The 18,724-nt window shown below is 45.3% G+C and overlaps 1 protein-coding gene across 2 annotated transcripts in view; it reads left to right on the top strand.

The window, feature by feature from the left end:
• The first annotated feature begins 16,354 nt into the window (after positions 1 to 16,354).
• The window catches only part of HPGD (15-hydroxyprostaglandin dehydrogenase), a 141,689-nt gene continuing 139,319 nt past the window's right edge, over positions 16,355 to 18,724 (top strand). For both annotated transcript variants that reach the window (XM_040333565.1, XM_040333556.1), the window contains exon 1: positions 16,355 to 16,559. In XM_040333565.1, coding sequence (XP_040189499.1) covers positions 16,467 to 16,559 — 93 coding nt within the window. In that variant the 5' untranslated portion in view covers positions 16,355 to 16,466. The remainder of the gene's footprint in view (positions 16,560 to 18,724) is intronic.

Raw genomic sequence — 18,724 nt, 5'->3', positions numbered from 1 at the left:
GTGGCTCCATGTCACTTCATAGGGTGAGTTTTTCTCATGGGGGCAACAGTGGATAATGCCTGTGGGTGTTTTTTGTTTTGAAGTTTAAATTTTTTTATTGGTTTCTTAAAGCGGTGTTCCAGCCGATTGTTCTTTTTTGTTTTTTTTTAAGTCAGCAGCTACAAACACTGTAGCTGCTGACTTTTAATAAGGACACTTACCTGTCCAGGGAGCCCGCGATGTTGGCCCCCCGAAGGCCGATCCGTCTATCGGATCGTGTGACGGGGCAGCCATCCTAACTAAGGGAAACAGGCACTGCCCATTTCCTACTGTGCATGCGCCATTCACATTGCGGAGGTCTGCCGCGAGTTATCGCGGGATTTAGAAAGAAGTTATTTCTAAATCCCGCGATAACTCGCAGCAGACCTCCGCAATGTCTCCTGGGAACAATGACAAAAGCTCCCAGGAGACATTGCGGAGGAAGTGACGGAATACCCGCACACTACCCGATGAATCCATATACAGGAAGCAGCCAGTTACATAAAGGATTACTAAGGTACAGTGGATCGAAAAAGAAAAAAACATGCGGTTTAGTAATTATGCATATGAGCGTATCATTTTTTTTTTTTTTTGGTGGGGGAGTGGATCTTGGGTGGGAGTTCCCACACTTTTTTCCGCAGGATTACTAACAATAAATTACTCTTATATGCTTTCTTTTGGTCTGTTAAATATACTACTAAAGTGTTTTTTGTATGAGAAATACCTGTATAAAAAAAAGCTGTTCATCCAGACAGAAATAATGTGAGCTGATAACTTTCTGTGCTCTCTACCTCTCGACTATTATCAGTTAGCATTGCTGCCTGCTGTTTCCTTGGACCACAAAACACAGAGGTGTAACTTGAAGCTTGTGGACCGCGATGTAAAAGTTGGCCTGGGGTCCCCCACTACCACCCACTGCTTCTACCGTGTGCTAAGATACAGTAGCTGTATGATGGCTGTCGCTCTCCTGCTGCTGGCTGCTCATGCACACAAACTGGGGAAGGCAGGCCACACTCTGAGATGCCAGGTGAAAGTGGTGGGCTTGTATGTAAAAGAGGAAACTCGGAGGGCCTGGCCTGGGCTGGATGGACCCTCTGACTTCCAGATTCACATACAAAGCCACCGCTTTCACCCAACAGCTCAGAATGTGGCCTGCCTGCCCCACAGTGTGCATGAGCGGGGCTGAGCAGGAGCGAGAGGAGGGTACTGTACTGTGCTGGGCAGGGGCTGATCAGAGGGTGCACCACTGGGGATATCACACCTTTCTATTATACATCAAACAGAACCCAGTTGTCCCTCTCATGGCCAGGCTGCAGTGATGTGGAGGTGCAGGACTTTGGGGGAAGTTGACATGACACCCCCCCTTTCTGGTAATGACACATTACCCCTTCCTTATGCCCCCCCCCGCGCGCTTCAGGTAATCACAGATGACTATTTCCTTCTGTAAATACAGTTTATTCCCCCTCCTTGTAATGATACATTCCCCCCCACCAGGTAATGATATATGACCCCCACCAGGTAATGACAAATGACCCCCACCTCCCCCCACCAAGTAATGACAAATGACCCCCACTTCTCCCCACCAGGTAATGACAAATGACCCACACTTCTCCCCACCAGGTAATGACAAAGGACCCCCACTTCTCCCCACCAGGTAATGACAAAGGACCCCCACTTCTCCCCACCAGGTAATGACAAAGGACCCCCACTTCTCCCCACCAGGTAATGACAAATGACCCCCACTTCTCCCCACCAGGTAATGACAAAGGACCCCCACTTCTCCCCACCAGGTAATGACAAAGGACCCCCACTTCTCCCCACCAGGTAATGACAAATGACCCCTACTTCTCCCCACCAGGTAATGACAAAGGACCCCCACTTCTCCCCACCAGGTAATGACAAATGACCCCCACTTCTCCCCACCGGGTTATGACAAAGGACCCCACCCTTCCCTCCACCAGGTATTGACAGATGACCCCGATCCCCCACCAGGTAATGACAGATACCCCCACCTCCTTCCACTAGGTAATTATAGATGACCCCTCCTTTCCTCCACCAGGTAATGACAGATGACCACTCCCCTTCCCCCAACCAGGTCATGATAGATGATTCCCCCCTTTCCCCCCAGTAGGTAATAACAGTTGTTGTGAGCATCAGCAGGTGGTGTGTGTCAGTATGCACGGATCTGACCAGTGACTCCCAGATGGTGCTCTCCTCCTCCTCCTCCTGGCTCGCTCGTTCAGCCCTCATTACTGACATTTCCCATCTCATCCTCCCTCCGCTAGCTATGCTCCGGCTCTCTGCTCAGGACTTAAAAAAGACACCAAAAGCTCTCCTGGCCTGAACTCTGACTTGGCCCGTTACAGTGACAGGGAGACCGCATGGACCCCCTGGAGCAAAGGGCGGGGTCGCAATTGTGACCTCTGCGACCCCTTATGCTAAGCCCATGACAAAACATTTTCATCTGCTTGCCCACACTTCCTTTTCCTAGGGTGACAATGCTACTCAGTACAGTTGTCACCCTTGGATAGGAAGTGTGTAAAAGATGAAGCTTAAATATGGATATTTTCGCGTAATTACATTGGTTCACCTTGAACCAATGTAAGTATGTATGTGTCATATCTGGAAGATTCCCATGCAAGCTGAAAACCATTGTAGTAGGCACCATTATTACAGTCATTTCTGTTGGTTTCCACGTCCCCTGCCAAGCGGCTGCCCTGTTGATTAGTAAACACAGGAGGTCACTCACTCAGCATAGACGTCATTCAGAGAACACTTTGCATTTTCTCAACAAATGCAAAGCATCCTCTGTTTGGATGAGGTGGGGAAGTGGGGAGGTGATGTCACAATGTCCAACTTTTCCAATTAGAGAACATTTTGCATTTGATGAGAAAAATGTAAGGTGTTCTCTGAATGGCATCTATGTTGAGCGTCCAACCTTCATGGAAACGGTGATCACTGTAGTAGTGGAGCTTATCTAACAATCGCCTCCTTTTGAATCATAATGTTGGAATTTTTTCTTTCAATCAGTAGCTACAGCCAATTAGCTTCAGCACTGATCAGTGTATTCCACGGTCAGAATACAATAGCACTGCAGCAAGGATTTCCTCCATCCATCTCGCTTGCGTGGATGGGGGAATCCGTTGTTTTATTTTTTTCACTGGCTGGTCAAAAAAAAACAAGACCTAATGCCAATTACACACAGTGGGCCGGATTCAGATACAATGGTGTATCTATCTGCCCGGCGTAACGTATCTTAGATATGTTACGCCGCTGTAACTTTGGGCGCAAGTTCCGTATTAAGAAAGAACTTGCGCCCTAAGTTACGGTGGCGTAACGTATGTGGGCCGGCGTAAGCCCGCTTAATTCAAATGGGGATGTTGCGGGCGTGTTTTATTTAAATTTAACATGACCCCGCGTATTTTACGTTTTTGTGAACGGCGCATGCACCGTTCGTGAAAGAAACCCAATGCACATGCTCGAAATTACGCCGCAAAGCCTCATTGGTTTAGACGTGAACGTAACTTACGCAAAGCCCTATTCACGAACGACTTACGCAGACGACATAAAATTTTCAAAATTCGACGCAGGAACAACGGCCATACTTAACATAGGATACGCCGCACATACCCCTCATATAGCAGGGGTAACTTTACGCCGGAAAAAGCCTAACGCAAACGACGTAAAAAAATGCGCGGGTGGGACGTACGTTTCTGAATCGGCATAAATACCTAATTTGAATATTCCTTGCGTAACTATACGGAAGCGCCACCTAGCGGCCAGCGTGATTATGCAGCCTAAGATACGACGGTGTAAGACACTTAAACCAGTCGGATCTTAGGGCTATCTATGCGTAACTGATTCTCTGAATCAGGCGCATAGATACGACGGCCCGCACTCAAAAATACGACAGCGTATCTTGTTTCTGAATCCGGGCCAATGAGAATATTAGATGAATGATGGTCCATTTTAAAAAAAAAATTGCATGCTAGTCTCATATAGAAAACCGATTACTAAAGTTATCAAAATTCTCGTATGACAAAATACAACTCCAAAAGTGATGTAATATCTTGTATTGTATTGTAATGTATTCTTTCATTATCAAGCATCTGTGGTCTTGGTCACACAATATTTTTGTACGAATACTATACTAATTACACAAAAATCATCCCGTTATCGTACGATACCTCAGATATTTTTGCATGAACTGTTGTGATCGGATCTCGAAAGATTTGTACTAATGATCCGATTGTCCGATGATTGCTTCAATTTTCTCATTGTGTGTCCTAGGTATTAGCCATATACTGATGTCATGAGAATTTGTTAAAGTCACAGGGAAAATTGTGCATATTGCTTGCATTCCACTCCTTTTTGACATCAACATCAAATATGCTTGTACGGAAGTGCAATTACAAAGGCAAATACCTTTGCAAATTCAGTTCATGGTTTTGCATAAAGTCAATATAATGCAGGCACTTTAAAAGAGAGCTTGTCCTTCCTAACTGTGTATAATGTGTATTTTCATAGAACAAAGGCATAAAATAATGCAAGACAGTTTGTATTTACCATAGTTATAAAGGCATGACATTTTTACCTTTAAAGTGGAGTTCCACCCTGAAAAAAAAAATCCAAAAAAAAAAAAAAAATGAAAAAAAAATTGTACTTACCCGAAATAGCTGTTGCTATCCTCCACGGTGGATTCTCTTCCTACTCCTACACTCGGTTTCTTCTTGTGAATGGGGCGCACTGCATTCTGGGAACTGTGTGTGTCCCAGAAAGCAGCCGGCCCATTCACAAAGCGCCGCGCATGAGCAGTTGGAAACGGGCAGTGAAGCCGCACGGCTTCACTGCCTGTTTCCCTTACTGTGGATGGCGGCGCCTGGAGCTGCTAGGATCAAGGATCGTCCTCGGCGGGGGCCGACATCACTGGCGACAAGGACAGGTAAGTGTCCTTATTAAAAGTCAGCAGCTACAGTGTTAGAAGCTGCTGACTTTTAATATTTTTTTTTCGGGCGTTAAAAAAAAAGCCTGTAAAGCGCCTGAAAGAAGCCTCATCTGCAATCCCAATGTGAAAGACCGAGTACTTTCAGAGCCCTTTCACACTGCCAGCGCCCGAAAAACGCTGGTAAAGCACCGCTAAGACCCTAACGGTTTAGGGCGTTTTTGCAGTGCCTCAGTGTGAAAGGGCAAGGCATTTTTACAGCGCAATTCATTTCAATGGAGAGGGGCGTTTTTGGAGCATTTTTTTCAGTGCCCAAAAGCTGCTCCAAAGATGCTGCTTGCAGAACTTTTCTCAACGTTCTCAACGTTTCTCAACGTTTGACAGATCGCAGTGCGAACTGTGAACTTGCATAGGAATCGGAACGCATAGGTGGGAACACCTATGCTATCCGATTCCAGTGCGGGGGAGGGGGGAGTCCCTGCACTATTTCCTGCAAATCTAATGCGAGTTCAGTCATAGAACTGTATACAACTGTATAGCTGAACTCGCATTTTTGCACAAGTGTGAACCCTGGGTGAAGCCGTTTAGCCATGCCAGTATATTCTGTGGAGTCACCTCTTGTCTGCAGAAATTCCAAAAAATGTCTGCTGGGGGGCCAGGAGAAGGAACTCCATTTAACTCCCGGGCTCAAGAAGTGCTTACCTCCTGTGGTGATCCTTCTGTGTGTTCTCTGTGATCTGCTCTGCTGGGGGAGGAACACGAGTAGTTAATGTCATTAGGGGAAAGTTCTTATCTTTATTCAGCAGTTTGACAATCTAATCTCCCCATGTCCTCTTCTATACAGATGCACTGAGTAATGTAATTGCCGAAAACCGCAGCACAAGGATTACTCCGCCTGAGCCTGAAAGCCATCAAATAGTCCCTGCAGAGTAATCCTTGTGCTGCTGATCTCGGCAATTACATTACTCAGTATATCTGTATAGAAGAGGACATTGGGACTCAGATTAGATTGTCGGAACTGCTGTATAAGGATAAGAACTTTCCCCTAACAACATTAACTACTCGTGTTCCTCCACCAGCTAAGCCACAGTACAGTTTGAATCATGTGTAGAAGGCGGAAGGAGACCCGGACACATGATTCAAAACCCGTACTGTCCAGGTGAATCCCGTACAGGTGGCAACCCTAGTCGCAAGGAGGGTGAGTTCCAGCACAGCTAGTACTTACTTCTGGCACTTGGCTCCAGTGACTGGCTCGCAGTTTGTGCGGGGTGTTTCAGGTCCCATGCACTGCGATTACTCTGTATGGCAAAGGCCGCATCTATCCCCCTCTCCCCTCTTTCTCCCACCTCCTGCCTCACACTAACACACAAACACACAGCAACTGGATTGCATGGTACCAGGGCCGAAAGTAGGGGGGCAGGGGTGACGCATTTAGGGGGGCATCACCAGGGGTGCTGCCTCCACTCGCACTGAGAACTGCTGCTCTAAGGGTGTCATTGCAGCCCGGTCAAGTGTAATGGATAGGCAGCGCCTGCTGCAGTTTGCCAATTACTGGAGAATTAAATAGGATAACCGCACAGGTGCACTAGCGCTGAATCCCTCTGCTCCACAGTGACACCCTGGAGCAGAGGCACCCAGTAGGAATGGTACCCCCCCCCCAGAGTGCTGTGAGGTCTCCATCCTAGTCCTGCCCAGTGCCCAAACAGCCTATGTCTTTTCTGCATGAGGCATCCAAGAGAAGCGGAAGCTTCAAAGAAGGCCCTGGTCTAAGGGAGAGGGTGCAGAGGAGGCCCTGAGCTGAGGGGTTGCAGTGGAGGCCCTGGACTGGGGGGTGCAGTGAAAGCAATGGGCTAAGGGGGGGGTACTGAGGAGTTCCTGCACTGAGGGGTTCAGAAGAGGCCCTGGACTGGAGGATGAAGTGGAGGCCCTGGGATTTTGGGGGGTGCGGAGAAGGCCCTGGGCTGGGGGGTACAGAGGGGATCCTGACTGGGGGGGGTTGCACAGGAGACCCTGGACTTGGGAGATGCAGAGGAAGTGTTGGGCTGGGGGTGCAGAAGAGGCCCTGGACTTGGGGGGTGCAGAGGAGGCCTTGGACTGGGGGGTGCAGAGGAGGCCCTGGGTTGGGGAGGTGCAGAGGAGGCCCTGGGCTGGGGGGCACAGAGGAGGTGCTGGAGTGCGGGGGTTGCAGAGAAAGATCTGGACTAGAAAAGGGTTGATGTGGCAAAAACCCTGGATTAGGAGAGGGGCAGTGCAAACGAGGCCCTGGACTAGGATGGGATTGCAGATGAGACCCTGGACTAGGTGGGGAGTACACAGGAGGCCCTAGCCTAGGGTCTGCAGAGGAGGCCCTGAACTGGGGGATCTAGAGGAGGACCTGGACTATGAGGGGAGTACACCGGAGGCCCTGAACTGGGGAGTGTAGAGGAGGTCCTGGACCTGAAAAGTGGGGTTGATGTGGTAAAGAACCTATCTTCAGAGAGCAGGGTGCAGAAGAGGCTCTGAACTTGGGGTGGGCTGTAGAGGAGGGCTTGGACTAGGAGCGGAGTGCAATGATGCCCTAGACTGGGGGTTGGGTGTAGAGGAGGCCATTTACTAGGAAATGGTGGTTGGTGTGGCAAAGACCCCTGGATAGGGGGGTACAAGGGAAATACTGGACGAGGTGAGGAGGACATTTATCAATTGTCGCAAGTAATGCCAAACAGGAGCAGAGAGACTGGTCGTGTGATAGATGCCTGGACCAGCACCCAGCTCAGACTCTTAGCGAGCTGCTGAGAGCCTTAGCCGGTTGCTCCAGCCCCCTCAACAGCCCAGTGTTTCAGTGAGCACTGGGGGGGGGGCAGAGCAGAGAGCCAGAGACTGACAGCCACCAGCTCTCTGTTTATGGAGCATTGAGTGATCAGCTGTTTGATTACTCAGTTCGTAGCCTTAGAGCCGGCGGGGGACAGATGTAGCATCTACCTAGGTAAGTATGATTCATAATTAAAATTCCCATACTTCTCTTTAAATTACTCAATATCTCGACTTTCCTGCTATCTGACCCACATGACAATTAGGCCTTATTCACGTGGAGCATATGCATCCATGCCCAGTGTGATGGCCGTGTACCGCGGGGATACTTGGTGTTCTGTGCATCCCTATGCAGGCAGCCCAGTCAAAGTCAATTGGGATACAGCAGTTCCATGGACATAGTCGAATGTCAAAATTTTACCTGCAGGCAGGAAGGGATGCATGTATCCAAACGCAGTGTCTGCATTCGGATCTGTGCACCCACTTCTATAGTTGAAGCTCTCTGGTAGGTGAAGATGCAGCAAAAAGTGTCTCAGCATACAGGACCTGTCTGAATGAGCCCTTAGGGGAATTAATCAAAACTAGAGCAGACAGAATTTTGAGCAGCTGTGCATGGCAGCCAATGAGCTAATAGCTTTCATTTTCAAAGCTGAACAAGATGAAGGTAGAAGCTGATTACTTGCCATGCGCAGCTGTTCCAAATTCTGACTGCACCAATTTTGCCAAATTCCCGCACTGTGTTTTTCATTTTTTTACTCCTGACTACAGCATTCTAAGTACAGCACATTCTTTGTTAAAGTGGTTGTAAAGGCACAAGGTTTTTAATCTTCATGCGTTCTAAAAAATAAAAAACTTCTATGTGCAGCAACCCCACCTAATACTTATCTGAATCCCCTCTCGATGCAGCGATGTCCACGAGAGCCATGGTTGTCTGGGGACTCACACTCCTGATTGGCTTTTGGCAGCAGCCATTGGCTCACACAGCTGTCAATCAAAGCCAGTGAGCCAATGAGAAGATGAAGGGGGCGGAGTTGAGCCATGGCTCCGTGTGTTAGTGGACACACAGACCTGCAGCTCAGGAGTGCACCTGCATGGGTGCCCCCATAGCATTTCTGGGGGCACCCAGAAAGAGGGAGGGGCCAGGGGTGCCAGCGAGGGACCCGAGAAGAGAAGGATCCAAGCTGCTCTGTGCAAAACCACTGCAGACAGCAGGAAAGTATACCATGTTTACTATTTAAAAAAAACAAGATTCTACTATCACTTTAAGGTTAGCTGTGTGTAGTAAAGGATATGGAATAGAACAGTGTTTTTTAAAATGAGTATACTGGGGTTTGTACTGTCTGTTATATACTTGCTTGTGGCACAGTCATTAAAGCATATGGCCCTTTAAGCCCCTCCCCCTGTTGGTGCAATCTGACCACACCCACAGTTTTAGACTGGGAGAGGGGATTTGGGTAGTAGGATTTGTGACAGAACTGAGTAGAGTATGTATGCTGGCATGGGGGGAAGAGTATTTGTGCTGGGCAGGATGGGGGGGGAGAGATTTGATCAAGGATGGGGGAGGGGGTTGGGTTGGAAGGGAGGACGTGGGGGAGAGGAGGGAGGTTACATTGTGGAGGGGAGAGGGTTGGCAGGTGGACTGTGGGGTGGTAGGGCATCAAGAATCAAAATACACCTTTGCTAGGCAAAAATTCTTGCACCGACCCTACTTGTACTGATAACCCCCCACCCTACCGCTCTCCACCCTACCGCTCCCCACCACTGATAGCCCAATGCTGCCAGTCTGACCTTCCATCCTCTATCAGTGTCCCCAGTGAGCCAGTTACTATCAGAGCTCTCCTCCTGCACCACTGTGGCTAATATTCCTGGGGTAGGCAATGGGTATGCTGGTTCTCCTGTCATGGGTGATCTGCTCAGGGTCCACTCACTGAGCCTATCAGTAAAATCCTGTTTAAAAATGTTCCCAATGCTGGGAGAGCAGGTCCTATATGCAGGTAAAATCTATAACAATTATGGCAGTACCTAAATACAGGTGGAACACAGTGGTTGCACTTGCAACTGGACCCTGGTGTTCTGCCACCATGGGGGGGACAAGATGACAGGAAGGGGGCCACTGTGGGACCATAATAAATAATAAATAAATAATAAACAGCCCCATTACAAGAATAAAGGTCCTTGGGCCTGGAGGGAAGGGCCCCCCGGGACCAGAGGTCAGGATGGCCCTTCATGGTTTCTTGTACAACGTAGTTACGCCTCTATAACATATTGACCACTGTTAGTCACACAGTTTTTATTGTCTGCCTCACTATTGGGAAAATGCAACACTCTATTTGTGCTGGGGACCATATAGGAAAATGAGGGGAAATCTAAAATTAGAGCTGTCCCTAGAAAAAGTGGTATGGGGAAATCTTTCAGTTGGGACATCTGTCTAAAGGCCCGTACACACGGTCAGACTTTTTGCCAACAAACTTCAAAATCTGCAAGTTTTCAAATTTGTCCGATCGTGTGTACGCTTCATCGGACCAACTTTTTTGGGTTTCATCGGACAAAAAGTTCGGTCTGCAAACGGACAAATGGTGCCTAGTCCGACCGTGTGTACAGCAAGCCATCGGACTTTTGTACAAAGTGAAAATACGCATGCTCAGAACCAATGTTAAAATCAACCAACAATAGCAGAAGTTAACCAAAGGGTGGCGGTAAAGAGCAGAAAAGAGCAGAAAAAACATGTGATGTTGGGAAAGTTTTAGAAAAGTTTGCAAAAAAGTCAGAGCGTGTGTATGCTATGGGTGTGACGGGACAACTCCCTTTGGACAAAAATCCAAGGGAAAGTTTGTTTGATGTCCGACAGTGTGTACGAGGCTTTAGAGTGAAAACCCCCCTCACTTTGGTATATTTCCTCCATATACCTGTAACGTCTGGGGGTCAAAAAGTGAAGGCAAATTTCCCCAATACTACACAGAGACAAATTAAAATGAAACTAAAAGAGCCTATTGTTAACAGAAGAGTTATTGCAGTATTGATTGTTACTGTGTTTCTAATGCCATTAATTGTTGCTGATTTTGTGGGTTATCAGGTTTACTCTAATTTTGAACTCAAGAACTCAATTCTATGCTGCTAAAGTATAGTGAACATATTGGGATGAATTTACTAAAGACTAGTGTTGGGCGAATGGTTCAGCCGAAGAATAAGTTTAGCCCGAAAATTTGCTGAACACCCAAATTTTCGGAGCATTCGACCATTTGTTCAGCACGCCAAACGCTACAGTTCACAGCACACCGCACAGTGAATTGGAAGCCCTGATTGGCTGAAGTGATAAAGGCTTTGCCCAATCAGGGCACAAAGCACTGTCAGACCCACCCCACACTATAAAAGGTTATTTCCCAGAGCAGCCATTTGCAATGTGATGTTGCCATGGAGATAGATAGAACAGGGCTCTGTTCATTGCTACTAGCGAGTAGTGTGTTATAGTGTGCTTTTGTGAATCTATTGGCCTGGATTCACGTAGATCGGCGCATCTTTCTGCTGGCGTAGCGCATCTCATATGTGCTACGCCAACGTAACAGAGAGGCAAGCAGAGTATTCAAAAAGCACTTGCTCCCTACAATGCGCCAGTGTAACGTAAATTATTCAGCGTAAGCCCGCCTAATTCAAAGTAGGTGGGCGTGATCCATTTAAATGAACCGTGACCCCATGCAAATGATGGGCCGAACGAACGGCGCATGCGCCGTCTCTTAGACGCTTCCCAGTGCGCATGCTCAGAATCACGTCGGAACGAATGCCTAAGATACGTCGAATCACTGAACGTAACCTACGCCCAGCTCTATTCACGTAGTACTACGTAAACAACGTAAAATACGACGGCTGTTCCGTGGTCCATACCTTTGCATGGGAATGCGCCTCCTTTATGTGGAATAACTTTACGCCAGACGTACGCCTTACGTAAACGGCGTATATTTCTGCGATGGGCGCAAGTACGTTTGTGAATCGGCGTATCTCCCTCATTTGCATATTTGCAATGAGGCAGCCAGCGTAAATATGCGCCCAAGATACGCCGGCGTAGGAAAGTTACGTCGGTCGGAGGGAGCCCATTTTCAGGCATATCTAGTTCTATGGGCATGGCGCATAGATACGACGGCGCACATTGACACTTACGCGGCGTATCTGTAGATACGTCGGCGTAAGTGCTACGTGAATCCGGGCCATTGTGTGTAAAGTATCAGTGTAGTGTGAATATAGTGATAGCACAGCGTGAGTGTAGTGTGACCGTTCATTTTTACTGCAGTGTCAGTTTAGTGTGTCAGAGCAGGTGTACTGCAGTATATTGAAGTGTGCTAGTGCAGTTTTACTGTAGTATAATGAAGTGTGTTAGTGCACTTTTGCTGAAGTATATTTAATTGCTTTAGTGCACTTTTACTAAAGTATACTGAAGTGCATTAGTGCAGTTTTACTGCAGTATAATAAAGTGAGTTTGTGCAGTTTTACTGCAGTATATTGAAGTGTGTCAGTGCAGTTTAACTGCAGTATATTAAAGTGTGTTAGGGCACTTTTACTGCAGTATATTGAATTGCGTTGGTGCACTTTTACTGCAGTTTATTAACATGCGTTAATGCACTTTTAATCAAGTATACTGAAATGGAGTTTTACTGTAGTATAATGAAGTGCGTCAGTACAGTTTTAATGCAGTAAATTGTAGTGCGTTAGTGCACTTTTACTGTAGTATATTGAAGTGTGTTAGTGCACTTTTACTACAATATATTGAAGTGTGTTAGTGCAGTTTTACTGCAGTATATTGAATTGCGTTGGTGCACTTTTACTGCAGTTTATTAACGTGCGTTAGTGCACTTTTACTCAAGTATACTGAAGTGCAGTTTTACTGTAGTATATTGAAGTGCGTGAGTACAATTTTAATACAGTAAATTAAAGTGTCAGTGCAGTTTTACTGCAGTATATTGAAGTGTGTTAATGCACTTTTACTGCAGTATATTGAATTGTGTTGGTGCAGTTTTACTGCAGTTTATTAACGTGCATTAGTGCACTTTTACTCAAGTATACTGAAGTGTGCTTTTACTGTAGTATATTGAAGTGTGTCAGTACAGTTTTAATGCAGTAAATTGAAGTGCGTTAGTGCACTTTTAGTGCAATTTTACTGCAGTGTATTGAGGCGTCAGTACAGTTTACAGCAGTATATTGAAGTGCATTAGTGTAGTTTTACTGCAGTATATTGAGGTATGTCAATGCAGTTTTACTTCAGTATGCTGAAATGTGTTAGTGCACTTTTACAGCAGTATATTGAGGTGTGTTAGTGCAGTTTTACGGTAGTATATTGAAGTGCATCAGTGCATTTTTACTGCAGTATATTGAAGTGTGTTTGTGCAGTGTACTGCAGTATACTGAAGTGCATTATAACACTTTTATTGCAGTATGTTGAAGTGCGTCAGTGCACTTTTACTGCAGTATAATGAAAATTGTTAGTGCACTTTTACTGCAGTATTTTGAGGTGTGTCAGTACAGTTTTACTGCAGTATATTGAAGTGCGGTAGTACAGTTTTACAGCAGTATATTGAAGTGTGTTAGTGGAGTTTTACTGCAATATAGTGAAGTGCACCAGTGCACTTTTACTGAAGTATATTGAAGTGCGTTAGTGCACTTTTACTGCAGTATATTGAATTGCGTTAGTGCAGTTTTACTGCAGTATATTGAAGTGCATTGGTGCACTTTTACTGCAGTATAGTGAGGTGTGTTAGTGCAGTTTTACTCAAACATACTGAAGTGCATTAGTGCAGTTTTGCTGCAGTATATTGAATTGTGTTCGTGCACTTTTAATGCAGTATATTGAAGTGCGTTAGTGTCGTTTTACTGCAGTATAATGAAGTATTAGTTAGTGCACTTTTACTGCTGTGTTTTGAGGTGTGTCAGTGCAGTTTTACAGCAGTATATTGAAGTGTGTTAGTGCAGTTTTACTTTAGCATATTGAAGTGCAGTTTTACTGCAGTGTATTGAAGGGCGTTAGTGAACTTTTACTGCAATATATTAAGGTGTGTTAGTGCACTTTTATTGCAGTAAATTTAAGCTCATTAGTGCAGTTTTACTGCAGTATTTTGAGGTGTGTCAGTGCCGTTTTATTGCAGTATGGCACAGTGCATTAGTGCAGTTTTACTGCAGTATATTAAATTTCATTAGTGCAGTTTTACTGCAGTATATTGAGGTGTGTTAGTGCAGTTTTATTCAAGTATACTGAAGTGCATTAGTGCAGTTTTAATGTAGTATATTGAATTGTGTTAGTGCATTTTTAATGCAGTATATTGAAGTGTGGTCGTGCAGTTTTACTGCAGTATATTGAGGTGTGTCAGTGCAGTTTTACTGCAGTATATTGGGGCGTGTCAGTGCAGTTTACTGCAGTATGTTGAAGTGCGTTAGTGCAGTTTTACTGAAGTATATTTAATTGCGTTAGTGCAGTTTTACTGCAGTATATTGAAATGTTTTACTGCAGTAACAGTGCACTATATTGAAGTGAGTTAGTGCAGTTTTACTGCAGTGTATTGAGGTGTGTTAGTGCAGTTTTATTCAAGTATACTGAAGTGCATTAGTGCAGTTTTAATGCAGTATATTGAGGTGTGTCAGTGCAGTTTTACTGCAGTATGTTGAAGTGCGTTAGTTCAGTTTTACAGCAGTATATTGAGGTGTGTTAGTGGAGTTTTACAGTAGTATATTGAAGTGCGTTAGTGCACTTTTACTGCAGTATATTGAGATGTGTTAGTGCAGTTTTTACTGAAGTATACTGAAATGCATTAGTGCACTTTTACTGCAGTATATTTAATTGTGTTAGTGCATTTTTACCTCAGTATATTGAAAAGTGTCAGTTCAGTTTTACTGCAGAATATTGAGGTGTGTTAGTACAGTTTTACTGCAGTGTATTGAGGTGTGTCAATGCAGTTTTACTGCAGTATGTTTAAGTGGGTTAGTTCAGTTTTACAGCAGTATATTGAGGTGCATTTGTGCAGTTTTACTGCAGTATATTGAAGGGTGTTAGTGCACTTTTACTGCAGTATATTGAGGTGTATCAGTGCAGTTTAACAGCAGTATATTGAAGTGCATTTGTGCACTTTTACTGCAGTATATTGAGGTGTGTTAGTTCAGTTTTACTGAAGTATACTGAAGTGCATTAGTGCAGTTTTACTGCAGTATATTGAATTGTGTCAGTGCAGTTTACTGCAGTATGTTGAAGTGTGTTAGTGCACTTTTACTGCAGTATATTGAGGTGTGTTAGTGCAGTTTTACTGCAGTATATTGTAGTGCATCAGTGGAGTGTGTCTGTGTCATAGGTACTCAAGTTAAAGTGCACCAAACACCACTTTCCATTTATTAAAGTGCATCCAAGTACACATTTCCCAAACTCTATTACATTGTGGTAATAAGCATCCCCTACTCCCCTCCATCATGTCTGGGAGGACAGCAAGGAGAGGCAGATGTTCCCATGGTATTGTGAGGGGGGCAGCAGCGTATGTGCCCACAGGCAAAGGTAGACATAATTTCCTCTATTTAGTGATGTTGCCTGTGTTGTCCAGCTACAGTATGCAAAAGAGGTGGTGGACAGGCATACTAAACCATCCTCATTCTCCGTCATCCAAGCAAAGACTAGTGCACAGTCCACCGCAGCTTCCGTAGTGGCAAAACCTTGTTAGGGGGGTACTCAAAGGCAGGAGGAGCCATATCATTCGCAGGGGACCCCAGAAGAGGAGGATCGAGGCTGCTCTGTGCAACACTATCACACAGAGTTGGCCAGTTTAACATTGTTGTTATTAAAAGAAAGAGAAACAAGACTTTAATGTCACAATTATCTGTCATTGGTCATGAAGTTATGGCTGATCGGTGTAGATCAATACATTTATTTACAAAAGGCAAATCCACTTTGTACTACAAGTGCAAACTACAAGTGCAAAGTGCACTTGGAAGTGCAGTCGCTTTAAATCTGAAGGGAAGATCTGAAATGAGGGGAAGCTCTGCTGATTTTATCATCCAATCATGTAAAGCAAAAATGCTGTTTTTTATTTTCCTTGCATGTCCCCCTCAGATCTACAGCGACTGCACTTCCAAGTGCACTTTCAGGGTAATTTCAAGTGTACTTTGCACTTGTAGTAGTGTGCACTTTGCACTTGTAGTAGTGTGCACTTTGCACTTGTAGTAGTGTGCACTTTGCACTTGTAGTAGTGTGCACTTTGTAGTGCAAAGTGGATTTACTTTTAGTAAATAACCCCCATAGTCACCATCAAGAGAAAGCTCTAGAAATGTGAATATCTTTGCAATCCTCCTGGCACTGCTGTGCTCAGTAAAGTTGGAACAGTCTTTGCTGTCATTGCTGAAATAATCATTGGGGAGACCAGAGACTGAATCACAGATCAGCCTGAGCAGAAGCCGAGGAAATGGAAGATAATGTGCGATGATTGATATAATAGAGGAGGACAGACGAGATCTAACCAGAGGGAGGTGGCAGTGGGGAGAGATGAGTGGAAAGAGTTAAAGGGCAGGTAAGGGAGACGGATCCAGGTTACCTAGAAGCAGCCCTGTGCCCGCCCACTCCTAGACATCGGAGGAGAGCAGAGCAGAGGAGAGGAGAGGAGAGTGAGCACACAGTACAATCCAGGAGAGGAGGAGGACAGGCACCGCTGTACGGAGCACTACTACCACTACTACTACCGCTACTACCACTATCACTACCAACATGTATGCCAATGGGAAGGTGGCACTGGTCACTGGAGCTGCCCAGGGCATCGGGAGAGCCATGGTGGAGGAACTTCTACACAAGGGAGCCAATGTAAGTTCACCTATATGTTCATTCTGCTGCTACTCGGTCCCTTAACAGAATAGTCCTGATGGACGGAGTCAGCTGCAGGCTTTGTAATACCTGTCTGTCATAGCGATCCATGCCGATCATTGCTGTGTTCATAGAGATCACCGAACATCGATCCCTAAACTCTGATCCATATTTATCTATGGAGGCATGACAGTCACAGGGACATGGATCACATCTCTATTTTATATGGAAACTCATTTATATCGCATGGATTACATGTCATACCGCCTGAATAACAATTCATCACTGTATTCCTTACTACTTGTGCAAATGTCTTTCTTTCTTTCTTTCTTTCTTTCTTTCTTTCTTTCTTTCTTTCTTTCTTTCTTTCTTTCTTTCTCTATCTCTCTCTCTCTCTCTCTCTCTCTCTCTCTCTCTCTCTCTCTCTCTCTCTCTTTCTCTCTCTCTCTCTCTCTCTCTCTCTCTCTCTCTCTCTGTCTCTCTCCCTTTCTCTTTCTTCTCTCTCTCTCTCTCTCTCTCTCTCTCTCTCTCTCTCTCTTTCTCTCTCTCTGTCTCTCTCCCTTTCTCTTTCTTCTCTCTCTCTCTCTCTGTCTCTCTCTCTCTCTGTCTCTCTCTCTCTCTCTCTCTCTCTCTCTCTTCCTTTTCTTCTCTCTCTCTCTCTCTCTCTCTCTCTTTCTTCTGTTTCTTCTCTCTTTCTTCTGTTTCTTCTCTCTTTCTTCTTTTTCTTCTCTCTTTCTTCCTTTTCCTCTCTCTCTCTCTCTCTCTCTCTCTCTCTCTCTCTCTCTCTCTCTCTCTCTCTCTCTCTCTCTCTCTCTCTCTCTCTTCGCTCTCTCTCTCTCCCTCTTTCTTATCTCCTTCCCCCCTTCTCCTCTCTTTCCCTCTTTCTCCTATCTCTCTCCCCATAGCGCTCTCTCTCTCTCTCTCTTCTCTTTCTTCTCTCTCTATTTCTTCTCTTTCTTCTCTCTCTCTTTCCTCTCTCTCTCCTTCTTCTCTCTTTCTTTCTTTCTTTCTTACTTTCTTTCTTTCTTTCTTTCTTTCTTATCTCTTCCTTCCTTTTCTTCTCTCTCTCTCTCTCTCCTATTTCTCTTTTTCTTCTCCCCTCTCTCTCTCTCTTTCTTCCTTCTCTCTCTCCCTCTCTCTTTCTTCTCTCTCTTTCTTCTTTCTTCTCTCTTTCTCCTCACTCTCTTTCTCCTCTCTCTCTCTCTCTCTCTCTCTCTCTCTTCCTTTTCTCTCTCTCTCTCTCTCTCTCTCTCTCTCTTCCCTTTCTCTCTCTCTCTCTCTTCCTTCTCACTCTTCTCTCTATTTCTCTCTTTCTATTTCTTTCTCTCTCTTTCCCCCCTCTCTCTCTATCTCTCTCCCTCTTTCCTCTCTCTCTCTCTCTCTTACTTCTCTCTCTCTCTCTCTCTCTCTCTCTTACGTATCTCTCTCTTCTTTCTCTCTCTCTCTCTTTCTTTCTTCTTCTTCTCTCTCTTTCTTCTCTCCCCTTCTTTCTCCCTCCCTCCCTCTTTCTCGCTTCTTTCTCTCTCTTTCTTCCCTGTCTCTCTCTTGCTCACTCACTCTCTCTTTTTCTTCTCTTCCCCTCTCTTCTCTCTCAATTCAATGAAGCTTTATTGGCAGGACCAAATACATTTTAGCATTGCCAAAGCAGTTGAGTTTGTATGAGAAAGGGGAATTGGGGGTAAGTCCCTGTAAAGGATTTTTAAGTCCGCCGTTTTTCATGTCCCTCTCAGTCTGTGACACGCTATCCCCTATTGGGCAGCTATTTTCACCATTGGCTCCTCCCAGTAGAATTTTGAGTTTTCTATTCTATAGAATTAAAGTCTGGGGTGAGGGAGGAGAGTCTCTGGAAGTGAGTGTCCCTCATTGATGAGTAATTGGGGCAATGTAGCAGGAAGTGGTCCTGATCCTCCAGGACCCCCTGGTCTCATTGATGGCACAGTCTACTCTCCCCTAGCTTGTAGGTATGTCTGTGCCATCCTTATTCGCTTGTCAGGTTGTGGGCACTGAGTTTGTAAAGGCTCAGGGTCTGTCTTTGGGGTCTTGTAGCACCTCCAGGAATGGGACCAGTTTGTAGTCTCTCTGCAGTTTCTTGGAGTTTGTTATTTAATTTCTCCATTCTCCAACATATTTTTCTTTGAAACCATCCATTATGTTTTTTTATGTGA

The sequence above is a fragment of the Rana temporaria genome, chromosome 1, assembly GCF_905171775.1.
Source record: "Rana temporaria chromosome 1, aRanTem1.1, whole genome shotgun sequence".
Taxonomy (NCBI): Eukaryota; Metazoa; Chordata; class Amphibia; order Anura; family Ranidae; genus Rana; species Rana temporaria.
The sequence above is the reverse complement of the archived record's forward strand: the minus strand, read 5'-3'. Positions and strand labels throughout refer to the sequence as shown.